The 27411-nt window shown below is 24.8% G+C and overlaps 4 protein-coding genes across 6 annotated transcripts in view; 1 reads left to right on the top strand and 3 right to left on the bottom strand.

Moving 5' to 3' along the window:
* slmo (PRELI domain containing slowmo) overlaps positions 1-5320 on the bottom strand; it is a 33064-nt gene extending 27744 nt beyond the window's left edge. The window contains exons 1-2 of the mRNA XM_015321601.2: positions 5124-5320; positions 4788-4953 (exon numbers count right to left, since the gene is read on the bottom strand). Coding sequence (XP_015177087.1) covers positions 4788-4953; positions 5124-5155 — 198 coding nt within the window. The 5' untranslated portion in view covers positions 5156-5320. The remainder of the gene's footprint in view (positions 1-4787; positions 4954-5123) is intronic.
* A 188-nt stretch (positions 5321-5508) lies between these two features.
* Stoml2 (stomatin like 2) lies at positions 5509-7481 on the top strand. Its single transcript, XM_015321518.2, has 7 exons — positions 5509-5811; positions 5891-6019; positions 6099-6246; positions 6334-6582; positions 6666-6821; positions 6904-7148; positions 7253-7481. Exons 1-7 carry the CDS (start codon positions 5764-5766, stop codon positions 7439-7441), a joined length of 1164 nt encoding a protein of 387 aa, XP_015177004.1. The 5' UTR covers positions 5509-5763; the 3' UTR covers positions 7442-7481.
* Positions 7482-7608: 127 nt separating this feature from the next.
* LOC107066713 (protein KRTCAP2 homolog) lies at positions 7609-8964 on the bottom strand. The gene is made up of 3 exons (XM_015321602.2): positions 8440-8964; positions 8039-8257; positions 7609-7906 (listed from the first exon to the last, which is right to left on the bottom strand). The coding sequence occupies exons 1-3, from the start codon at positions 8441-8443 to the stop codon at positions 7734-7736; spliced, it is 396 nt and encodes a 131-aa protein (XP_015177088.1). The 5' UTR covers positions 8444-8964; the 3' UTR covers positions 7609-7733.
* A 15470-nt stretch (positions 8965-24434) lies between these two features.
* The window catches only part of gw (trinucleotide repeat containing adaptor protein gawky), an 81877-nt gene continuing 78900 nt past the window's right edge, over positions 24435-27411 (bottom strand). For 2 of the 3 annotated variants that reach the window (XR_016177490.1, XM_089175206.1), the window contains one exon: positions 24737-27334. Coding sequence is in view for 2 of the 3 variants with exons in the window: in XM_089175206.1 (XP_089031332.1) it covers positions 27330-27334 (5 nt within the window). In the remaining variant the exon portion in view is untranslated. Of the gene's footprint in view, positions 24672-24736; positions 27335-27411 lie in introns of those variants that run through there. The other variant, XM_089175193.1, reaches the window with a different exon arrangement.

The raw sequence follows: 27411 nt of genomic DNA, 5'->3' as shown, positions 1-27411 counted from the left end.
TACTATTACTATTACGATAAACTGAATACCATTACTATCATTAAAAATAACATGTACTACTAAATCATACATAAAATAGGACCTTGATTAACAAGCATGATCAAGGGAAAGACAAATTAAGTGTAGACAAATGGAAAATTCAACGAATAATTTCACAACTATGGTTAAATTATTTCAAACACATTTTTATAAACATATTTATATACAGAGTGTCATATTAAAATTGATTCACTTAAATAACTTCCATCAAAAATGGTTGAAAAAAACAATGTGTTGGACAAAAGTTGAACGATTTAAAAAGGTCAATTCAATATTATTAGTTATTTTATAGGTGGACGAATATAAAGGATAACATATATATATAAAGATGAACTTTGATATTTTTTAAAAATGGAATGATATATTTTAATGCACCAATTGATGAAAGATTATTTATTCTCTCCATAAAAGTACTAAACTCCTAAAAAAAGTACTAAAATAGTACATTTTGTTATTACCATCAATAAATTTCGAAATGAATATTATTTTGGAATATTGTATAAATATTATTTTTTAATATTGTATAAATATTTATTTTGGAATATTGTACAGATATTTATTTTTCAATATTCTATAAATATCTATTTTTCAATATTGTATAAATATCTATTTTTAATATTATTTGAATATTTCTTTTTAATATTATATAAATATTATTTTTGAATATTACATAAACATTTATTTTTAATATTATTTGAATATTTCTTTTTAATATTATTTAAATATTTATTTTTAATATTATAAAAATATAATATAAATATTATATTATAATTATATTAATATTATATATATATAATTTATATTATTATATATATATATATAGATATTATATATTCTTATATATTATATGTATTGTTTATATCTCTCCATACAATTTTATAATTTCTATTAATTTTTAGCAATTTAAATTATAATTTGTAATTTTTAATTGTAATTTTACGTAAACATCGTTCATTCAAATGAAATGTAATTTTATTAAATCGTTGCGTTATTCCAAGCAACCGTATCTGAAACTCTTAACTCTAACTCTAACTTTAATTCTCTCTTTTACACGGTTTTTTCTTTCGCCTTCTCTGTCTCTGTCTCTTTCTCTTTTTCTTTTTCTTTCTCTCTTTTTTTCTCTCTTTTTCTTTTTCATTCATTCTTTCTTTCTTTCTACCTCTCACTCACTTTCTCTCTCAGTACAACGAAACGAGCTTTTAGGAAATAGCTGAGCTTATAGAAAATCCTTCCGAAAGGAAACGATTCGCTAGCTCGAAAAGGGATTCGACGTTGAAATCCCTTGCCCTTTTTTTTTCTTTTTCTTTTTCTCTCTCTCTCTTTCTTTCTCTCTCACGATTGGCACGTTAAACCAAGCCTGACGAATATAACTAAGAAGAAAGAAGAGATGAGAGAAACTGAGTCAGAAAAAAAAATAAAATAAAAAAAGAAAACTACACAACTATGCTTAAAGGGTAAAATACATATACAAATTACATATACATACGCATATATACATACTAACACATACATACATCGAATGGAAAAGAAACAAAGTCAAAGAAAAACAGAAATGAAGAGAGAAAATAGGAAAGAAAGAAAGAGAGAGAGACAGAGAGAGAGAGAGAGAGAGAGAGAATATCATGTATTTCCAAGGACTATCTTTTGCTTTCCAAAACTAACTGGACGATTGCCAAATGGCGTAACATTGAGCGCACTCATTATGAAAGTTGATACAGTTGCTCTTGTTGGTTTGCAATTCCCTTGATATTCCTCCATTTCAATCCCTATTCCTCTCTCTCTCTTTCTCTCTTTCTCTCTTTCTCTCTTTCTCTGTATCTGTCTTTATTTTACTAATACACCTCAACCCTTCATCCTTTAACATCCTAAAACCATCAGTTCTTCTAAGTTTCTTTTTCTTATTCATCTTCTTCATCTTCTTCTTCTTCTTCTTCTTCTTCTTTCATCTTCATCTTTATCTTTATCTTTATCTTTATCTTTATCTTTATCTTTATCTTCATCTTCTTCTTTCATCTTCATCTTCTTTCATCTTCTTTCTTCATCTTCATCTTTATCTTTATCTTTATCTTTATCTTCATCTTTATCTTTATCTTTATCTTTATCTTCATCTTCATCTTCATCTTCATCTTTCATCTTCTTTCTTCATCTTCATCTTCATCTTTATCTTTATCTTTATCTTTATCTTTATCTTTATCTTCTTCTTTATCTTCATCTTTATCTTCATCTTTATCTTTATCTTTATCTTCATCTTTCATCTTCTTCTTTCATCTTCATTTTCATCTTCTTTCATCTTTTCTTCTTTCATCTTCATCATCTTTCATCTTCTTTCTTCATCTTCTTTCTTCATCATCTTTCATCTTCTTTCTTCATCTTCTTTCTTCATCTTTTTCATCTTCTTTCTTCACGTTCATCTTTTACTACTATTACTCCTATCTAGTAACAGTACAAGAAAAGGGTAAATGTTGCACGTCTTCCTTCTTGCTCACGACTTCCTCTAAAAGTTTTGAATTTCCGGTTTCGTAGCAGCTCTACTAACTCGTTCGGGGTTGGTTGGTGTGCATTCGTTCAAATGTTGATTGTTCGCTCGGCCGATAAAACAGTTTTTTGCCACCATCATTGTTAAATCCACCCCCCCTTTTACCCTCTTGGTAAGTTTCAATCCGCTAAAGTTCAACTTACAAAACGTTATCGATCCTTTTAGTTACTTTTTTTTTTTACTACCAACCACCATCCTCAACCCCCGTCATTCTTTTTTCCTTTTTGTATTTTTCGTGATGCATTAAACTTCACTATCGTTATACTATTTGCTCGATTGTATTTGAATATTATTGAATTGTTACGATACAATTGAATATTTTGTTCTGTTCAATATAAAGAGAGAGAAAGAGAGAGAGAGAGAGAGAGAGAGAGAGAGAGAGAGAGAGAGGGAAATAGAGAGAAAGAGAGAGAGAGATAGAACATGGGTAGAAAGATCGAAATCTTTTTAATTGAATTTTTTTTCATACATGAATATGGAACGAACAGTTGTTTCTATGAATACATTTTTTTTCTTTTCTTTTTTTTTATAAAGTTTGTATTCCTGATTAACTTTCTTATATAAATGTGAATGAAATATATGAAATATTCCCCTGCCATATTTTTTTTTATCTTCTTTTTAGTAATAAATAATTTTATCTCAAATATTTTTTGTCTAACGATTAATGGAACTTTGATCAGAAATAAGTGATAACGTAATCGTGTTACATAAGTAAACCTAACAAGCTTTAAGTTGAGTTCTCATCATCCAATTGAACATTCCAATAAACTAGATAAGGAATTACGAGAAAAATGTGATATATATGTAAGAATTAGTGTAACGTACTTTTTTGAATTAACGATGGAATTAAAATGAATTTCTCAGAAGCTAACCTTGACCATAAGTCGATAATTTATTTCGAATTATCTACTTGACCAAAAGTCGGTTATAATGGTCCTATAGAAGTCGTTATTTAGGGTAATTTAGATGAGAATCACCAGAGGGCGACCTTCAAACCGATGACCCATGCTGTAATTCGATTAACTTATCCACTGATGTATAAAAAAAAATAAAAAAAACCATTTTAAAAGTACTTATATGATGTAGAATATGACCTTGAATGAAAGAGATACTTATTACTCATATTACATAGTTCATCAATGATTTTATACGTTCTTTGTAATGATTCATATTTTTTATAACAAAGAATGTACTTTTTGATTACATTAAATTATATGATATTGAAAGTAACTTGAAGTTAAATATATTTAAAAAAAAAAAATTATTCACATATTATTCTTAATTACCTGATCAGTGAAATATTTATGATAGAAAGTTTTCAATTAGTATTTAAAAAATCATCAAAGGATAATAAAAAAGCTATTAATAATCATATTCTACAAATGTGAAAATAATTACTCATGCAACTTATGATATTAATTATTTTCAAAATAATTTGAAATAAAATTGTTAACCCCCTTAAATTAAATAAATCTTGTTAAACTTACTATTCTACAAATACAATTGCAATTATATCTTTCTAATGAAACACCTTTAACCAAAAAAAATGAAACTTTCGTTTAACATTGAAACAATGTTTATAAATGTAACAACATTTAAATAAATTAATGTACTTATCATAAATTATTATACATTATTTGTTCAAATAAATATTAAATATTTTCAAAAAGAAATAATAAAATATCAATATTACAAATAAAGTAATCATCAATATATTTTCCACTGCACTCCATTCTATTTGTAACATAAAATTGATGTAACAATGAAATATTAAACGTTAACAAATATCAAATAAATATAAAAAAGATATGAATGAAAATAAAAATAACAAACAAATATATATATTGAAAATAAAGTACATATGATTAAAAAGTTTATAAATGTAATAGGTTAGATTAGGTTAGGTTACCTATAGCGCGTGATACACACTTTCAATAATCGTGACCGTCACAAGGATGCATTTACGTCATAATCTTGGCTGTCTTACTGCATAATATGTAGATATATATATAATATACATACATATGCATAAATATTTTATAATTTGACATCAATTCATTGTAATGAATTCAATTGTATTATCACTTAAGAAAAATTCTAACCTAAGAATTCGTCATTAATTTTTTACAGATACACACAGACACACACATACATGAAATATGTTAATTAAACATTTTTAGAATTTAATTGAAATAAAAAATAATCTACTTACTGCTTGAGCCCACCTTGGGAACCCAAAACGAGAGGAAACCAGTCTATGTGTGTGTAAAATTCCATCGATAACTTTCCTATCAATAACGTCCGTTCCAATAATCGATGAATTTATTGGATTAGGATATTTTCTCCAAGCTGCCTGTGTCACGGTCTCCCATGTGTGGCTAAAAATAAAACACAAGTAAATAATCATTCATTTTATTTATCATTATTACAGTTTTTTTTTTTTTTTACTTCCATTCGTATTCGTTTGATCAAGAATGAAAAAGTAATGAAATAAAACATGGCAACTATATGTAATATATCGTTGAAGTAATATTTATATATCTCTTACTTAAATGTGTGTTCTGATCTCCAAATCCTCATAATGTTTATTTAACACTTTACAAGAACTATACGACAAAGTAACTATAATTTGAATTGTTAATTATTAGAGAATGATGCATAAACGATAAAACAATTCCGAACACGGCACAAGATCACACAAGACGACACTGTCGTTCTTACTCAAAGGACTTTCCCATTCCTCTCAGCCGTGATTTAAAGTAATGTATGTTCTTTAGAAATGACAGATGGCGTTGCACACTTACTCGGTCGGTAAGTTACAGACTAATATCTTATAAACAAAATGATACAATTATTGATTTATTTTATAATACTAATGTTTATTTAATTATTTATCTAATATTAAATTAAAAACAAATGCTAACACGCATATGCATTTATATTAACATGTTATGTTTTATTTATATATAGATTTTCTACCAAGGCGACATCTAACCTTTAAATAGTACAAAAATTTGTGTGGAGTATTTCATACATTCTAAGTGATAAAAGAATCTGTAGAAACGTTAAAGGTTTTTTGCATCATTGCAATAAGGTTTATTGATATTTTTACGTGTTTGATTATTTTGTATTTTATAAAACGTGTATATATATATATATACATACATATATATTCGTGTATTCACAAAATGAATCTTACTAAGAGGTTATTAAACAGAAATTTGAGTAATTTAACAGTATGTATCATTGTTATTTATTATTTTAAAAAGAAATCTACTATTAATGTATTAAATATATTATTTTCTTTTATAACAGAAGCAAACATTTTTGAATGGTGAAAAAAATGGTAGTCACCGTACTAGTTTATATGCAGCACAATGTGTCAGACAAGCATCCACGGTTACACCATTGAATACAATAATAATGTTTGTTCCACAACAAGAGGTTTGATTTTATTTTTCTATTTCAACTTAACTTTTCATTTATTATATTTGTAATTAATTGCTTGTAAATATTATTTTAGGCATGGATCGTTGAAAGAATGGGAAAATTTCATAAAGTTTTAGAACCTGGTTTGAATCTACTCTTGCCAATTATAGATCGTGTTAAATATGTACAAAGTTTAAAAGAAATTTGTATACAAGTACCAAATCAAAGTGCAATTACATTTGGTAAATAATAATAATAATAATAATCATCATCATCATCATATTAAATAATTGACAATGAAAGTTTTCATTTGATAATACTTTTTATAGACAATGTGACACTGGATATCGATGGTGTGCTGTACTTAAAAATAAATGATCCTTACTTGGCTTCTTACGGTGTTGAGGATGCAGAATTTGCTATAATGCAATTAGCACAAACTACGATGAGATCAGAGTTGGGTAAAATATCTTTGGATAAGGTATTTAGAGAAAGGGAAGGTCTTAATGTATCCATAGTTGAAAGTATTAACAAGGCTAGCGAAGCATGGGGTATTTTATGTCTTCGATATGAAATTCGTAAGTTTGAATAATACTTAAACATTTAACAATATAACATTAAACTCTTATCATTGAAATTTACATTGAATTATTTGATATAGTTGATATTAAGTTACCGGATAGAGTACAGGAAGCAATGCAAATGCAAGTAGAAGCTGAACGAAAGAAACGAGCAGCTATTTTAGAATCTGAAGGAGTTAGGGAAGCTGAAGTAAATATAGCAGAAGGCAAACGTCTTGCTAGAATTTTAACTTCTGGTAATTAAGTAACACACAATTGTAATATAATATTTTTCTTATAAACATTTCTAATAATTACTTTGTCAAATGAAAATCACAGAGGCTGCAAGACAAGAACAAATAAATCAAGCTAGTGGTGAAGCTGCTGCTTTAGTATCCGTAGCTGAAGCACGTGCCAAAGGTTTGCAATTAGTAGCCAGTTCGCTTTCTCTTGAAGATGCAAAAAATGCAGCTGCTTTGAGTATCGCGGAACAATACGTAAATGCTTTTAATAAATTAGCTAAAGTTAATAATACAATAATATTGCCAAGCAACGTAGGAGATGCAACATCGTTGATAACTCAGGTTAATTATTTTCTATTTTCAATGAAACACACATCGTACTATATATATATATATATATATATAATAAACAAAAAATTGTATTTATATTTATGATAATATTTCAGGCTTTGGCTATTTATAAACACGTTATGCCACAATCTGAATTAAAAGAATCTACAAAATCAGATGATCAGATGCAAAAAAGTACTCCTGTTAGTATCGATTCATCTGATGAAATTTACGAATATTTTAGCGACAAGGAAGAAGCAGAAAAACATAAAAGAAACAAAAAGAATCCTAAAAAAGCATTGTAATATATACAAAGTTGAGGATATTAAAAATAATATTCAATAATTCTCAGATTATTTTCTCTTTTGCTGATTAGATGCTACGATATTTATATATATTTATATGTACGAATATATATATAAAAGAGGATTAGGATTATTTTCTTTCTAATTGATATGTAAGATTAAAGACATAGACGTTCCCTGTTTTTTTAATGAAAAATTTACAAAACGAGATAAAAGATTGAAAATATTACTTCATGTATTATTGACGATACAAGAAAATAGTATGACGCAATAAATTCAATGCTCATACCGTTTACTTTCTTTTCTTTGAATGCATCGACATTGCTGGTATTGGTACGGCATAAGTTTCTTGAGATATTCGATTCATGTAATAGAGTGTTACCATGGAAAACAAAAAACAGGTTGTTGTTGCTACACGATGAACCAATCCTGATGAGATCAAGCTTATTATTAATGAGAAGACAACTGTAACATAAAAAATAATTATTTAGATTTCTATAAAACAAATTTGTTCTCTTTTAAAGAAGTAATACAAAAGATGAACTATTTTCAACATTGTATAAATTAAAATTATAAATTAATAATTATACAACTGACCTTCTGGAAATAATTTCTGTTGAAATGATTTTCCAAATACGGTAGCTTCTAAATTACCTAATGCTGTTAATACAAATAAAAATAATAATGATCCAACATAACCACCAAGAATGGTATGCAATTGGGAAGATGTTAACCAAGCTCGATACATTTGCATCCCAGAGAACAAAAGTACGGTTATAATGGAAGACAATATAAAGGATATTCCACTGGTAACAGCTAAAACAATAAATCAATGCTTATTAATGTAATTCATAAAAGATAACATATCTTTTTATAGGTTATATTATACGTCAACGAAATATAACCTAAATTTTCATACTTATTACACATAAAAGTAACAGTTTTTTCTTTTAATACAACAATAATACAAATAATTAACTTCATTAATAAATACATACACATTTTAAATATATATCTATATCTATATATATATATTATTTTCTCAAAATTATGATATGTTGAGTTTTGACAAGAGATCAGAAAATTAAATGACACGTTGCTTGAACTACAGTATATATGTATATATATATATATATATAGCTAATCTTTAAACGGTATTCATAAAGTGTTATCCACAGTCCTTTTTTAAGATGATATTTGATAATAAATATTCTATTTTATTTAAGAATGTTAACAAATTGATAATTTATAAATAATTTAATTTAAAAAGAATAGTATCATAAAAACAAAATACAGTAATAGTATAGTATACTACTGTCAGTAAAAACAATTTATTTTATATTTTAGTTTTCTAGTATATCAATCGTTAACGATAGTATATTATCAATCGATAATAGTAGATTTCTGTTTTACTACTTTACTGATGATTTGTAAATTCTTTTCTTACCAACCGTCGATAATAGTAGATTCTTATTTTATTATGTGTTTAAATAAGATGATGCTTTTATTTTTTATTTTTTTTTTTTCAAATAAAACATAAATGAATACTATTTTTAAATGATTTATTAATATCGACAAAACATTAATTTTCAATAGTGGACTCATACTACTAAGCATGTATTATACATCATTCAATTATATAATATATTATATAGAAAACGTAAACTACTAAAAAATAATATATATATAATATATATATAGAAATATAATATTAGATATATATATATATATATATAGAAATATTAAAAGAGAGAGAAAGTATATAAGTCAGAGTTCACATATAGGACAACCTTTATTACTTATAATGCATTTTGCTAGTCACAATATAATACTACGAATTATTACAATATATTATTAATATTATAATAGTTTATAATATATATAGGTCATAATATATATATATATATACATATATATATATGTATATATATTTGTAATATTAATATACTTATCTATATATATATATATATATATATATATACCTTGTATTACATAAAACGCGATTCTTTTATTTACTTATCAATTAGCCCTTAGCATATACATATAATGTATGTATATAGATATATATTTATATATATCATCCGGATGGTATAAATAATATTGTATTTCATAAAAGCACTTCTTGTTGCTTATAATATTATCGTTTCCCCCATACTGTTTCATTATCTCTCTCTCTCTCTCTCTCTCTCTCTCTCTCTCTCTCTTTCTCTCTCTGTGTGTGTTTTTAATGCCGCTCATATTCTCCTCTTTCTATTTTTTTTATTCATTCTAACGTTTTTTCTTTTTTTAAATTTTGTTTTATTTTTTTTCTTGTTGTTACCTCATTCAGCACGTTCCCTCGATAAAAATGATCTTTTTTTTTCTTTTCTTTTTCATTTTCTTTCAATTTTTTTTTTTTACTTCCCTACGACACACTTTTCGCTCTTAATTCTACTATCATTCAGGTTTACTATTATTTTTTATTTATTTATTTTTTTTTGTTCGTAATTCGCTACCCAAAACGTAGACGACAACCTACGGATTTTTACCAGTTCTCTCAGATTGTGTTTTATTTTTTTGTTTGTTTTTGTTTTAAATTATTATTATTAGTTTTTTTTTTTTTTCATTTAATATGTTCATAGCACACTTCGTTATTGTTTGTTTTTTGCATTTTTTTGTGAGTTTTTTTTTTTGTTTTTTCTTTGTTTTTCATTTGTTCGTTTGTTTGTTTGTTTGTTTGTTAATTATACATATTAAATTTTTGTTGCTGTTACGATATTTCATTTTTTTTTTTTTTAGGTTTCTTGCTGCCTGGTCCACTAACGTTTCTAGAAAAAATACTCTCCTCTTCATCGTCATTTTATCAACTATACTGAAAAGGTATGTACTATTACATTGGATACTCAAATCCTTTGAGAATGCGTTTTTTTATTTATTTTTTTTTTTTATTTATTTATTTTCTTTTTATTTCTTCTCTTTTCGGTTTGTCTAATCTTTGACACACGCCTGACTTTTAATTCTTGGTTAACAAACAAATTTATTTTCCTTTATTCTTTTTTTTTTCTTGTCGAAGGATTCATAAGATTTGAAATAATTAAATAAATAATTAAATAACATCTGTAAAAAAAAATTCTGTTGACTGTTCGGATTTTTTTTATTTTATTTTTCGTCAGAACACAATTTTCATCATTCGCATGCACGATGAAAATTTATGATTTGAAAATAAAGAAAATTTAAATTAAAATCAATTTTAATTCGATCATTCAATTATTTATTTTATTATTATTATTTCAATTTATTTATTTTTTTAATTTCATTTTTTTTTTTGCTTTTGTTTTAATTTAATTTTTTCTTAATTTTCATTTCAAATCTCAAATCCTTCGAGCTTTGCAAAAAACAATTGGCGTTCTGTTCTTTTCCCTTTCACTCTTTCTCACTCTCTCTCTCTCTCTCTTTATCTTTTCTTTTTATTTTATTTATTTGGTTTTTTTTTTTTTAAAAGTCACGATGAATTATTTGTTTCATCGCAGAGGCCACGAACTCGGTAAACAACTAGCGAGATTTTCGATTCTTTTTTTATTTTTTATTTTTTTTTCATTTTTCGATTCATATTTTTCGATAAAATGCATTTCTTATTCTTATTTTATTATTATTTTTTTAAATTTTATTTCATTTTATAAATTTGAAATTATTGCACTAGTTTGATAAGAAGAAAGGGGAAAAAAAAGGCAAATAAAAAAAAAGAATCGAAAGTCGACATTCTCGCAGGTTTGTTTGTTTTTTTTTTTTTATTATTTTTATTTTTTTTTTTTATTTATTTAATGTTTTTTTTTTCATTCCCCTTTTTTTTTTAAATCGCATAACAGAGATCGTATCGACCTTTTTAAAATGGTTTTTGTTTTTTCTTTTTTGTTTCTTTATCTTTTTCTTTTTTCTTATCATTTTTTTTCTTTTTCTTTTTTATTTTTTCTTTTTTTTTTTTTTTACTAAGCTCACGTATTTCACTTTATTTTTTTATTTAATTATTTAATTTTAATTGTAATTTTAATGTTAATTCTTTCTTTCTTTCTTTCTTTTTTTATTTTTTATTTATTAGCATTCATTCTCATTCATTTATTTATTTATTTATTTATTTATTAATTAATTTATTTATTTAAATTTTCCTACAAACTCCAATCTCTCGCAATTTAATGTGCCCTTCATTTTTTATTTTCTTTTATTTTTCTTCTTCTTCTTCTACTTCTCAATTTCATTCGCATTTTTTTTTTTTTTTTTTTTTTAATACGATCGAAGAAAAAGCTAATGACAAAAAACAAAAGAAAAAAAAAACAAAAACAAAATTAAACAAATTCGAACGAAATTGCCGTGCGCGTCTTTCGTTTACACACGTTTTACCTGTTCTTATATTTTTTTTCTCTTGTGTCTATTATTTTTTTTTTTTTTTTAATTATTTATTATACTCGTTATTATTTTTCTTATTATTACTATCATTATTATTATTATAATAATAATAATTATTATTACTATAATTAATATTAATATTATTATTTTCATCATTTTTTTTTTTATTCCTCCCTATTTCTCTTTTCTTCAGTTTTATTATTTTTTTTTTGTTCCTTTCATTTCTTTTTATTATCCACAATTATAATCCCTTTTTACGACGAAAGAGAATTAATTTTATTAATTTAAAAAAATTTTTTTCTTCTACATCGTACCGCAAAAAACACTTTCATGATTGTTGCCGTTACGCAGGGACCAATTTTTCTTCGACACATAATTTTTTTTTTTTTTTTTTTCTGGTATTTTTATCTTGACCTCTTTTAATTGGACATTTTTTGTGTGTGTGCAAATGAAATAAATTAAAAAAAAAAAAAAAAAAATAGAAAAAAAAGCAGCAGCAACAGTAGCAGCAAGCAAAGATCGTCTTAAATCTCAATTGTTATTGGTGTCTAATTTATTTTTGATTGGTTAATAACGTTTCGTAGAGAACAATAAACGAACTTGTCACAGATTTAGTTTTTCACAGTTTTAACATTGTTTTTTTTTTTATTTTTTTCCTTTGATTTGTTTTTCCCTTTTATTTCTTCTTCTTCTTCTTCTTCTTCTTATTTCCCCCCCTTTTTTTGTAATTTAAAGAATTATCATTATTAATATTATTGTTATAGTTATTATTGTTATTATTATCGACGGAGAGGGGAGAGAGACTTATTTTTATAATTTATCTCTACATATATTTTATATAATATATAATATATAATATATATATATATATATATATATATATATATATATATATTTATATATTATTAAATTATTAATTAATATCGCGCATTATTAGAAAAAAGTTAGACACACATACACATACATGAAAGAAATGTCAGGCCACTTAACAAATTGGGCGTTAAGTATTGACTTTTGACAAAAAGCTTTCGTATAATCGAACTACTTCTGTTTTTTTTTTGTTTTTTTTTTTATTTATATGTTTTTGTTGGTTGGTTTGTTGCGACGTCAATTTTTTTTTTTTTTTGAGAAAATTTTTTTTTTCATGTCGAAAGTTCGATTTTTGGATTAGAGAGGCTTGAGGGTGGGGGGGGGGGGTTGGTTTTGCGTATATTAAAAAGCGTACTTTCTGTTCTATGTAATAGAATACATAATATTATATATATATATATATATTTTTTTTTTTTAAGTATACATATACTAAATCGTCCTTTATGTGTTTTGACACGAAAAATATTTCAATCGATCGTTCGTTTTCTTTTTTTTCTTTTTTCTTTTTTTTCTATTGTTCTTGACACATATTTTTCTTTTTTTTTGTTTTTCTTTTCAAATAATAAGAAAAGAATGAATTTAATTTATTTGTTTGTTTTTTTTAAACAATTGAAAGACAAACTGTTTTGGAATAGCAATGGCGACTGCAATAATAAAACTCTGTACCACGAGATGGAACTAGTTTCGTTCAAGATGGCACTTGTCTCGTTCCTTTTCTTTCTAACTAACCAACAAATTAATTTTATATTTGTTTGTTTTTTTTTTGGTACAATTACTTGTTAATTCTGTATTAATTTTATATTTCATATAATAAACAATTGTTTGCATAAATAAAAAGCCATTCATTTGCTTAAATTTGAACAAAACAAAACCCTAATTAATTAAACGTTTTATTTCAAATATAAAATTAATACTTAAATTTAATTAATACAATATTAATTATTATTATTATTATTAATTGTAAACATTATTTATTTATATTAAATTTATTAAAAATTAATATAATAAAAAAAAGATTATAATTAATACAAACATTAAAATGTACATTTCATTTTAAATAATAAAAAGGGGAAACATAATACACAGCACGTATCTTACATTTTCCTTTTCTTTTTATTTTTTGTTTTCATTTTTTTTTATTTGTTTATAAACGAACGTTCGATTAGAAAAAACACAGATCAGTACGAGAAAAAGCAGATTTCCTGAGAAAAAGATTTCGTAGGTAACGACAGACCCGACATTTCGTTTAATTTAAATAACAATCCCTTACCGACATTTTGTTTCTCCTTCTTCTTGTTTTTGTTTTTTTTTTGTTTTTTAATCACCAAACTTTACCAACTCTTTATACTCTTTTACTTTCATTTATTAATTTTTACTTTTCTTTTCTTATTCTTGTTTATTTAAATTTCCCATCTCTCTCTCTCTCTCTCTCTCTCTCTCACTCTCTCACTCTCACTCTCACTCTCTTTCCTTTTGTCGCTACGTTTTATTTTATTTTATTTTTTTTTCGTTTCCTTTTTTTTTTTTTTTTTTAATTATTAATATTCTTCCTTAATTTTAATTACTTTATTATATAATATTTAATTTAATATAATTTTTGTTTTTTTTTTAATCGTCACAAGGTGCTATGTAAAGTGTGCGTGTTACAAAATGGCGAGGCAAAAACACGTGGTGGACCCACTTTGTTTGTTCTTGTTTTATTTGTTTTTCTTGTGCACATTGTTTGTTCGATTTAACATAAAAAAAAAAAAGAAAAAGAAAAAAAAAAGAAAACAAAAAATATTTTTCATCGAACGATTTAAGAAAGGACAGGTTTTTGTTTTTTGTCAAAATTAATCAAAAATTCTTCTCATTTATGTTTAATTAGAAGAATTTTCCTTTCCCCTATCTTTGATCCTAACCTATGGAGGGTAGAGGTAAGAAGTATCATCTGTGCATATGGGAGAAAATTTGAAAAAGTGTCCAGCGTTTTCTATAAATAACAGTTCAAAAACCTTCCAGAATGGCGCTGGTGTAGACACTTGGTATGGCATGAATGTAGCAATTGTAAACGAATTGAAGTATGCCGAGTTAAACAATTTAATATTATTGCCGACTAAAGTAGTTAATTATTGAAAATTTCAACAACTTGCGTAGTACAAAAAAATGTAGTAAATATAACCTCAAAGAATTATTATAAGAAAACGTGTAGCTAGAGTGATTGTTATTTCGTAAATTGTGAATAGTACGTTTATTAATTTTTTATTATTTTAATTTTATGAAAAAGTATGTGAATAACAAAAAAACAATTATCGGGTAAAATTTGTGTTGTGAAATTTGTGTTCCTTTGTTTATTTCTCAATCCTACTCTAATAATATTTGGCGCTTCCTTTAAAATTTACCCTGAAGCTACTGTGGCGCCACCCTAATTGAATGCATTTCAACGGACACTTATCATATACAGAGATGTTACTCCTTACCTCTACCCTCCATACCCAAACCTAACCTCTTTCCTTCAAGTTCTCCTCCAATAATTATTTTCCTTTCTTTCTTTCTTTTTTTTTTTTTAATGTGATTAATATTCGTAAAGACGAGTTAATGATTTATGTTTGTTTGTTTGTTTGTATGTTTTTTTTTTTTTTAAATTATTTCAATTGTCTTCGACATAATTTCGAAGGTAATTATGTTTGTTTATAATGTGGAAGCTTCGTTTGATTAGAAAAATTATGAAAGATTACAATGATCGTTCTTTGTCTCTTCGTAATTTTTTTTTTTGTTTCTTTCTATTTCTTTCTTTTTCTTTTTTTTCTTTTTTGTATTTTGTTTATTTAAACTACTTGGACTAATCTGTTACTAAATATTGGACGAATCACGATACGTAATGAAAATATTTCGAAGAAGATGCATCATTTGAAAATATAATACAATATTATAGTGAAAAATATTCGTTAGAATTATAACGAAACGATCGGTTCCGAATATGTATGTTCATTTATTTATTCATTTATTTGTTTGTTTGTTTTCTTTTGTTTGTTTGTTTTTATGGTTGTTTCCATTTTATTTTATTTTATTTTATTTTTTATTTTTTTTTTTCACGGAAGACGCTATCTATTATATATGTATATATGTATATATAATTATTTATGGAATGTTTTTTAGTTAACTTCTCTGTGTGTCTTTTTTTGCATTATTTATTTATCATTAATCATTATTATTATTAATATTATTATTATTATTATTATTATTATTATTATTAATATTATAATTATTATTATAATTATTATTCATCATTGCACAATTCGTTATCTTTGTATTTCTTGTGTTTATTGAATTAAGAATAATTTAAATTAGAAAAAAAAATAATGAATAAAAAACAAATGTAAATTATATTACACGGTAAATGTGTGTGTGTGTTTTTTTTTTCGTCTAAATAATTATAATAGAAAATTATTAAATGTTATATTAGTCTTTGTTTTTTTTTTTTAATCTTTTCTTTCATTCGATGGAATACAATTTTTTAATATAATAAATAATTGAATCGACTGTTTAATGAATATTTATATAATTTAGCTTTTGCATTTGTTAATTAATTAATTTAATTAAAATTTAATTTAATAAAAAATTAAAATATAATATACGATATAAATAATTTAATTAATTTATTAATTATATTGAAATTTAATTTGATAAATTTTTAATTTGAAAATTAAATTCAATTAATTTTAGAGTTTAATATTTTAATCAAATAATTAATTAAATTAAAATTATAATTTGATAAATTATTTTAATAATATTTTAATTTACAAAATATGTAATTTGAACATAAAATGTAATAAATTAAATTAATATTTTAATGTAATAATTAAATTTTAATTAATTAATTTAAAAAAAATGTCAGTGTATCGATGATTGAGTTTTGAAAAGCTTCTTTTCTCTTTTGTTATTTTTTTCTTTTTTTTTCTATTTTTTTTTTTTTTTTTTTTTTACAATGAAATTCTAGGCTTTTCGTAATTTTCTTGCTTTCATTTTATTTTTCTATATTTTTTTTCTTTTTTTTTTTTTCCTTTCAGATATGTATTAACGTATGAATTTATTTTTATGTGTTTTTATGTGTTTCTCATGTTATATGTTCATTTTAAATGCGAACGATCACTGTGACAAATTCTATTATTTTGTTTACCAAAAATACACTATTTATTTATTTATTTATTTATTTATTTATTTATTCATCATTTTTATACTTTGTTCGTTTGCATGCACATATGAATATGTATGAATGTATGAATGTGTATGTTTGTTTCGTTTGTTTTACTATTCTTTTTTTTCTTCTTCTTTTTTCTCTCATTGTTTTTATTAATCATTCAAAAATAGACGTATTATTATCGTATTTGTTAATTAAGAATCAGAATATTTTGTCGTTATTTATATTATAGTCATGCATTTATTTATTATGCGTTTTTGTTCAACGTTGTATGCGTTTTATTTTTTTTTTCTCTCTCTCTCTCTCTCTCTCTCTCTCTCAATTTGCTTCGTCCATTTTATTTGCTTGTTTCTTTTTGTTCTTTTTAAATTACCTTTATTATTAGTATTATTATTATTGTTATTAATATTAATATTATTGTTATTGTTGTTTATATTGTTACATTTTTTTTAATTCAATTTTATTTTATTTTATTTTATTTTATCTTTTTTTTTCCGGACCCGATCGATCTCGTGTTTTTTTTTTGTTTTTTTTTTTATCGAACTTTCGATATGAAAGATACGTTTCAAGTTTGTTTCATTTTGTTTTTTTTTCTTTCTCTCTCTCTTTTTTTTTTGTTTTTTTTTTTCGTTTAGGGACAAGCATTTCAATTGTTCTTTTATTTCTACAACGAAGCTTCCACATTATTTGTTGTATTTTTTTTATTTTTTTTTTATTCCTGTTAATTGTTATTGTTGTTGTTGTTTTTGGTATTGTGTTTGTTGTAATATATATATGTATATGTATATGTATATATGTTTTAAATTAATTAATTAATTATTTAATCAATTAATTATCTCTAGGCACGACCGCATGGAACAACAAGATTTATCTAGATAATTAATATTATCTTATTCATGTAAAAACATCATCGAGATGTTTTACAGTAATTTTTTGTGTGTGTTCTTTTTTTTTTTGGTTTTGTATTGTATTGTATTTATTATTTTTTTTTTTCGAAAATGCTTTTCTTTTTTTTCGATGATTACAAATGGTGGACATAATATCGCAGTTTGGTTTTTTTTGTTTGCTTCGTTTGTGTTTCGTTTTGTTCTTTTTTTTTTGTTTTTTTTTTTTTTTGGGAATTTTTACTTTATGCAAAAAATTGACCCTACAGTATTCGCAATTATATCAAAAAACAATGTTTTATATTTTCAACTAAAAGAAACAATGTCTTCTTCTTTTCTTGTTTTTTGTTTTTTGTTTTTGTTTTGGCAGGAAATAAACGACGCTATTCGTATTTGTCTCTGTTTTCTAACCTCACTTTCTTTCTTCTTACTTTATTTCTTTTTAACTATGACGACCTAAATTCTAATCAATCATGGCGGTCGTGCTAGAAATTTGTATTTTAAAAAGCACCAAATGACGTCAACAGTAGTTTGCATGTTGTTTTTACTTTTTGTTTTTTTTTTTTTATTATCGTGACGTCATTTTACAAAATTATTTAGCGTCTCTCTCTCTCTCTCTCTCTCTCTCCCTCTTTCTGTCGATCTCTTTCGTGTACAATGTTTTCTTTTTTATTCATTTATTTATTTATTTATTTATTTATCAATTATAGATGCCATTTTGCGGTAAATAAATATTACCACAATAAAAACAAAAAAACAATACAAAAAAGGATACGATATTATTTTTAAATAAAATATAAATGATCGATAATTAAAAATATTAGGCCATTAAGTATAAAACGTACGATTACTTTGATTTCAATTTGAAATCGATCATTTCATGCTTAATAACCTAATATATATATATGTATATATATCACTAATTAAATATACAGTAGGACCACACATTAATTAATTAATTAATTAATTAACATTAATAATATATTTTTGGTTATTTGTTATCTCATTTTAATAAACAATTGTTCGAGAATTAATCGAAACTCATTTCCCATTTTGTTTCCAATTTTTCTTTCTTATTTTTAGGTTATGTCCGATGTACAATATAAAATGTCCAATAAACTTATTTGTTTATTTTTTTAATAATTTTTGCTTCCTTTTTTTTTATAAAAACATAAGAAAATAATTCGTTAAGTTTTACAAATTGTCCTACTATAATTTAATTAATGAAACATAATTACACAATATTTTATTTATAATTAATTCTTATAAAATAATTCATAAATAGTATTTTTTTTTTGAAATATGTAAAATATTGCTCGTATATAAAATCAAAAATTATGCACTTCCTTCGAGTCGTATCTTTTCTTGTTTTTGTTTTTCTTTCTTTCTTTTTTTTTTTTTTTATAAACTTTTTGTGACATAGTATACATCCTGTGTGTTATATATATATATATATGTGTGTGTAAGTGTTATTCGATTATTCAATTTCATTGAATTTCTAATTTTTTTTTGTCATTCGTATCTTAGAATATTATGCATGTATATAAATGTTGTTGATAAAAATTATTATTAATGTTTATTTTATTTTATTTTTTTTTTTTTTTAATTCATTTAGCAAGAACAAGCAAGGAGACAAAATTGATTTCAAAATTTAATTCCTCTTTTCATGTTTGTTTTTTTTTAAATATTTTAATTGAATATAATAATCTACGTCCACCATGATTAAAATTAATATGAATTATGTTTAACGTTTGTATGTATGTATGTATGTATGTATGTACGTGTATATGTATGTGTATGTAAACTACGTGTAAATATAACCTCTAAATTCGTGTTTTATTACGTGAGCCAGTAAAAGTGTATATGAAAAAGGGTCGATATTTTATTATTATTATTATGATTATTTTTTTTTTTTAAATTCCTTACAAATTATCGTCGTATCTTTGTTTTATTGATTTATTCTTTTTTTCTTTTTTTTTTTTTTTTAATGTCAAATTTAATATAATATTTTAATCATTTACTTCTTTGTTTTTTTTTTGTTTTTCATCTCTTAAAATGTAATCAAATATAATATAACGGCCATAGAATTATTGCTTCTACTTTGGTTTATATTCCCATTCGTCATTATCATCGTCACACCAATTGATTTTTTTTTTTTTTTCATTTTCATTCTTCCATTTCTTTTTTTTTTGCTAATTATCAATTTTTCTTTTCTTTTGTATTTTCTGTTGTTTTTTTTTTTTGGTTTCATCCTAAATTAGTGTACGCATTGTTTTTTTTTTTTTTTTTCATTATTATTAGAGGTACACAATTAATAAATTCTATGTAAACGTAAATATTACACGTACATTGTTTCGCCATTTTTATTCAATTTATTTATTTTTAATTAATATAATATAATCAATCAATTAATTAAGTAGTCATTTCGATCGAAGTATCGTTTTCATTTTATTTTTTTTTTTTTTTTTTTTTTGGTAAATACTGCACAAAACTTATCATCATTATTACTCTTTTAATTTATTTTTTTTATTTTCGTTCACCCTTTTTTTTCATTTATTATTAATATTATTATTATTATTATTATTTTTATTATTAGTAATAATCTTATTCTTATAATTCTTATTATTAATATTATTATTATTCTTTGTTTGTTCATGCGTGTATTTTGTGTGTTATGTCTGTGACTGTGTATGTGTATTTTCCTCCATTTTGGTTTTTCTTTTAAACGTAGGTAGCGCTGTATGAAAGGAACACGGCTAGATCGTTCATCAAAATTCAGAGACACAAAGTGGTTTTTCTTTTTTGCACGATCTCTCTATTCTTTTTTTTTATTTTTTTATTTAATTATTTATTTGTTGTATCGACTTTTTGTTCGTTTTATTATTTTTCATTTGTTCTTTTGTTTTGTTTATTTTTTTTAGTCGATCGAGGAGAACGAACGGCAATTATTTATTTCTTTGTTTTTGTTTTTGTTTTTTTAATTAGCATCTTTTTCTTTTCTTTCCATTTTCTGGTTTGTTTGTATCCCTTCCCCACCCCCCACCCAACCCCACCCTACCCCACTCACTCTCACTCACTCACATTCTCATTCTTTTGTTCATATCTCTTTTTTGCGCACGTGATTTGTTTCTCCCCCCCCACCGCTCGTATTTATTTGTGTTTTTCTTGTTTTTTTTTTTCGTCTCTTTTCTTTTTTATTTACTTTTTTTTTATTCTTTTTTTTTCTTTTTTGTTTCTCTTTTGTTTACTTCGTAAAGGCAATTTTACAGAGGTAAAAGAAGTCAACGGAACCGTTGTCCTACGTAGGTGGTGGTATCGAGATAACGTTCGATAAGAAATTGGATATATATAGATATATATATATATATATAGAAAGAGAAAGAAGAATTTTTTTTTTCTTATTTTATTTATGATTATTATCCTGCATTTTCATTCTTCTTCGTTATTGAAGAATTATTATTTTTATTATTATTATTATTATTTTTTTTTTTGCATTTTAAGATTTTTAGTTTCCTCTCCTATCCCCTCCCCTCCCTCCCCCTTGTCAACTAACACACGTAAAAACATTTGTCTATGTGTTTCGTTTTAATCGTTGATTATTTAAGTCTGTTAAATTAATATGCGTTTACCTAGCAAAAAAACCTCGTCAAATTGTTCAATTGCGCGCGTGTGCGTGTACCTGTACGTGTTTGTGTGTGTGTGTGTGTGCACATCCTCTCTTATAATTCTTTTTCAAGATCAAATGACACAATTTGCGGCACAAAGAAGACTCTTTATTTTCTGTTTATTTTGTGTTCTCACTGATATGCTCTATCCTGACAAAAATTCTTTCTCGACGGAAATGAGAAAATTTAATATATATTTATATATATATATATATGTAATATGTAATATGTAATATGTATGGTACGCGTGTATATAATATGTCTACAGTCTCTGTATTTTATTAATATTTTGCTTCAGCTCTTTTTCCCTTACTCTCCTTGTTCCCCTTCCACTTTCTTTTCCCCTTCTCCTATCACTTTCCCCTTCCCTTCGCGTTTCCCTTTCTTCTCTCATTTTCCCTTCCCTTTGTGTTTCTCCCACTTCTCTCATTTCCCCTTCCACTTTCTTTTCCCCTTCTCCTATCACTTTCCCCTTCTTGTCGCGTTTCCCCTTCTTCTCTCATTTCCCCTTCCCTTTGTGTTTCTCCCACTTCTCTCATTTCTCCTTCCCATTCGTGTTTCCCCTTCTTCTTCCATTTCCCCCTCTCCTATCTTTCAACGATCACAACTTGACTTGTATTTATCTCTTAATTTTATCGTTCTCTCTCTTTCTATTTATTTTTCTTCTTTTTTTTTTATTCTTTTTCTTTTTTCGTTCTTTTCATCGCTTCTCGTAATTTTCTTTGTTTTAAAAAACGACGGAAAAATTGTTTCACAATTAATTATAAATATACATACGCGTAATTATGATCTGTGTGAGCGCATAAAATGGACGCTGCCGATATATGTAGGACGAAAGGTCACACATTTCATGCATGCAATCTCTCTCTCTCTCTCTCGCACTAGCACTCGCATTCTCATATGTGTATTATTTATTTAATTAATCTCATTCCAATTTCTTCAAAGAGAGTTATCTCGATATTTATATATATATATATTTATATATATATATATATATATATATATATATGTATTACATTTTTTTTGTTGTTTTTTTTCTTTTCTCTCCTTTCCTATTTTTATTTTCTTTCCTTTCATTTTTATTTATCTTTTTTTTTTTTATTTCCTCTCGTATTTTTTATTTGTTTTGTTTTAATAATCAGTCCATATGTTTTTTTTTTTTTTTATCATTTTGCAATCATTTCATCATCGTCGACCGCAATATTATTATTTCGCGCGCAAGATATAAATAATAAATTATTACTTAATAATAATAATAATAATAATAATAATAATTGTAATTATTATAACGTTTATATTAAAAAAGAAAAACAGAAAACAAAAACAATAAAAGCTTGACTTATTCGTTAAAACTTTCCTTATCACATCGCATATATTTTTTATATATATATATATATATATATATATATTTTTTTTTTTTTATGTAGCACACAACGAACACGCGCGCGCACGCAGCGCGCGAAAAACACACCCACACACACACACACATACTTAATACATACTTTCATTCTGATTCTCGTTTATTTATTTGAAATGAAACATTTTCTTTTTTCTTTTTTTTATTTATTTTCATCGTCACACTTTATCCTGTTTCATTCTATTTTCTTTTATCTTCATATACATATATACGTATATATGTAAGAACACACATATGTTTTGTCAGTACGCGCGCGCGCGCGCGCGCTCAACATTTTTCGATTTCTTTTTCTTTTTTTTTTTTTTTTTTTTAATTCATTTCTTATTCGCTTCTTCCACTTCGTAACCAATCATCACGGCCTCTTGTATTTTTTTTAAATTAATTAATTAATTTAAGTTAATTAATTAATTTTTTTATTTCCTATTATTCCCCTACCCCTTTCCTTACATTCAACTACTCGTATTTCCTATCTTCTTTCCTTTTCTTTTCTTTTCTTTTCTTTTCTCGTTACTCTTTTCATTTTTATTTGTATTTTTTCTTCTAAAGTTTGCTTTTGTTTTAAACCAATTGACTGACTAACTTTGATATGATATTTGGCTGGATATCATCGTCGTCTTTTTCTATCTCTCTTTTTTCTTGTTTGTTTTTTTTTTATTTTATTTTTTTTCCATTTTTTTTTTTTTTATGTTTCCTTTTTTTTTCTCTACTTGTTCGCGTATTCCATTTAACCCATTGCCGCACACTTTTATTTGACGATCGTGCTTAGAAATACGAAGATCGGACGGTTATAGCCGTCATTTGCGGCAATGGGTTAACACTCGAGAGAGTTTCGTTTATTCTTATTAAATTTAAATTATATAAAAAACAAAAAAACAGCGAATGGAAGTAACTTATAGAAAAACTTTATTGATTTCGTGAAATGTTATTTTTTTTTAAGTTCACTTAAGTTCATTTAAGTTTGAAACCTCAAATTACATTGGTTTATTCTTTTATGTAAGATTATTGTAAGTTTACCTAAATAATTAATATATTTAAGTTCACTTTTATATCATTTACTTTAGTTTTGCATCTTAAACTTAAATATATATATATATATATATATTAAGGATTAAATCTTAAGTGTTTCATTTAAATATATATATATATGTATGTATGTATGTATGTATGTATATATATATATTTAATTAATCTTCGCTTAAATTCATTTAAAAGTTCGTTTAAATTCATTTAAGCTCTAATACACATGTTAGCTTAAATTCACTTAAGTGTTTGCTTAAATTCCACTTTTTTTTATTATTATTATTATTATTATTATTATTATTATTATTACTTTTTTTTTCAAATACGCTTCATTTCAATTAGTTTTCATTTTCTAAATTTCATTATCAATTTTCGTCATATTATTTTCAAATTCATCGATTATTTACGCCTTTTTTTTTCTCCTTCTCCTTTTCTTTACTTTTTTTTTTTTACATTTTTTTTTGGTGAATTTTTTCTTCTTTTTTTTCTTTTTTTTTTTCTTTTTTTTTCTTTAATTCATCCTCCCTCACATATCCCATGAACGCCCCGCGATGACATAATAATAGTTAGATAAAGGTCTCGCGGTAATACAAGTGGCACAAGTTAATCACATTAATTCTGCTAAGAATGCAGCGTATTTTATTTCATTTTTATTTTTATTTTTTATTTTTTTATTTTACGTTAATTATTATTATTATTATTATTAATATTATTATTATTATTATTATTTATTTTTTTGTAATTTTATTTAATTTTTTATTTTGTTTACTCACGTATGATTTCACCCACAGCTACCCTTCGCAACTCCACAACCCTACAACAACCGTTAATCATTTACCACATATTTCTTTCTTTTGTTTTTACTATTTTGTGTGTGTGTTTTTTTTTATTTATTTATTTATTTATTTATTTATTTATTTTTATTTCGCTCATTCTAATAATAAAAACCCTACTTGTTCTTTATTCTTCCTATCATAACCAACAAAAACCATTCCCAGTTATTTTATTTGAATCATTTCATTCCTAACCTCACATTTATATTTATTTTTAGCGAATGATTTTTTCTTTTTTTCTTTTTACTTCGATACAATCTCAAACTTTATTATGTCAAATATTCTTCTTTTTTTTTCTTTTTCCCCTAACAATCCCCCATTGTTTTTTTTTTTTAATTATTGTTGCCGTTGCTCTCTGTTTGCTTCAACTTATTTATACTATTATTATTATTAATATTATTATTATTACTTTATTTTCTTTTTTTTTTTTTGCTCTCACACAAGTAGAAAGTTTTTAAAAGTTAATATATATATAATATTTATATTTATATTTATATTTATATATATATATATCGCATAATATTAACGCTTATATACTAAGAATAGACAGACAGATAAACAGACATTTAGTAGACAAATAGACACTTAGGTACCATGCAATGTTTAGTTTTTTAATGTTTATGTACGTATATATGTATCAATGAACGTGTGTGTGTTATTTATTATATTTCGTCGTATTTATTTATTTATTTATTTATTTATTATTCCGACTTTCTTCTCCTTTTTCTTTCAACTCTTTTCACATTTCATTTAATTCTTTGTTTAAATTTCCCGCCATTATTTTTATTTTTCACTAGATTATCACGCAAAGAACATGCTTGGCATGTTTTTATTTTATTCTCTCTCTTTATCACTATCTCTCTTTCTCTCTTTCTTTCACATACACGCGCACACACATACACACACAGACACACTCTTGCATTTAATTATTATAATAATATATCTTACATATCTAATTGTTAATACTTTCATATCTACATATATATACGTAATATACAAGATATTTCAAAATGTGTGAAACTCACTTCAAAAGTGACCATGAAATGCAAACTTAATAAAAAAAAAAAAAACATTGTTCATATAAAAGTGTATTCTACTTAACCTCGTTTCGAGGTTATGTTTCACATTTGTGTTCCAATAATCTTCGTGTTTTCGTTGACGTCACACATTTTGTTCATTAAATTTAGTCGTATCAGTTTAATCGGTTCAGTTTCAACGTTCAGTTCTTTTACTAGAAGTATTTCATTATTTTCTATTTGTTGTCAGTGGTGGATTAAGCGGCTGCGCAGTATCCCGAAGTGGGGCCCGAAGTTTCCAAATTTCTTTTCATTAGGGTTCGAGGAATATTACGTTTTTTTTTTTTTAAGTAAATTTACTTAACACGTCACGGTATGAAATTTTTGATTACATTTCTTTTTTGTTAATAACTTAATGAGAATTTTTGTTGAAACTTTTGTTTTTCTAACTTGAGTTTGAACGACTCCCCCCGACATTTTTATCGCTTGGGGAGGGGGGTTCCCACTTGACTTGATCCGCCACTGTTTGCTGTGGATTCCAAAGTTACAAAAGCGTAAATAAGATTTTGATTAGTGGGCTCGTTTGAAAACAATGGCGTACTCGACGTTCATTGGTCAGCGTTGAAAAACTTCGAACGGTTATACAAAATGGCGGCCGACAAATTCGACCAGTATCTGGAATTTTGGTGAAATACTGCGAAATTCGATTGTATTACGACTTTAAACATTGTATACGAGTCAAAGGTGTGATCATTTCTAATATTTTCAATGAAGATCAATTATTGGAATGCAAAAATGTTGAATAACTTTGAAACAAAATCAAATGGGACACAACATTTTGTATGAACATTTTTTTGAGGATTCTTTTGTTTCTACTAGTCCATTCTTGATATTGATCTTAAATATTATGAAACATCCTGTATATTATTTCATACATATATATGTGTAATATATAAAAGTTAATCGAGAAGAAAAAAAAGGTTGTCTTAGACAATACTTTTTATTTCTCAATATGTATGTGCAAATGACTTTAATTTAATTATTTATTGTTTTATTATTATTTCCTTAACTTTTAACCGCTCAAAATATATGTATATGTGTATTAGATATATATATATGTATTATGTATAATATCTCACGTGTGTGTAAACATATATGTATACATATTTACGGTTCATATATATATATATATATTTATGTCTGAAAATCTTCATTCTTCTTCTCATCTTCTTCAGCTATGTCGATCATATGTTTTTGTTTTATTGAATTAATTTTCATTTCAATTAATTACTTGTTCTCGTTATTTTCTGTTTCTTGTTGTTGCTGTAGTAATAGTAGCAGTAGTAGTAGTAGGAGCAGTAGTAATAGTAGTAGTAATAGTAGTAGTAGTAGTAGTAGTAGTAGTAGTAATAGTAGTAGTAGTAGTAGTAGTAGAAGTAGAAGTAGTAGTAGTAGTAGTAGTAGTAGTAGTAGTAGTAGTAGTAGTAGTAGTTCTTGCTTTCCTCTCAATATTAATTTTCATAAAATTCTTATAGATAGTATATCTGATTTAATTTAATTCTGGACTCAGGAGTAGGCTCGTTTATATATTTTGTTGTTTAATGTTGTCGTTCTCGTCACATTTTATCCTGCAAGTTTTATATGAATACAATACATAGGCTTTCCTTTTTTTATTTCTGTCATTTTATTTTATTTTTTTTTTTCT

This window comes from Polistes dominula, unplaced genomic scaffold (assembly GCF_049000335.1).
Source record: "Polistes dominula isolate Pdom_NZ unplaced genomic scaffold, Pdom_raw_medaka contig_32, whole genome shotgun sequence".
Lineage (NCBI taxonomy): Eukaryota > Metazoa > Arthropoda > Insecta > Hymenoptera > Vespidae > Polistes > Polistes dominula.
The sequence above is the reverse complement of the archived record's forward strand: the minus strand, read 5'-3'. Positions and strand labels throughout refer to the sequence as shown.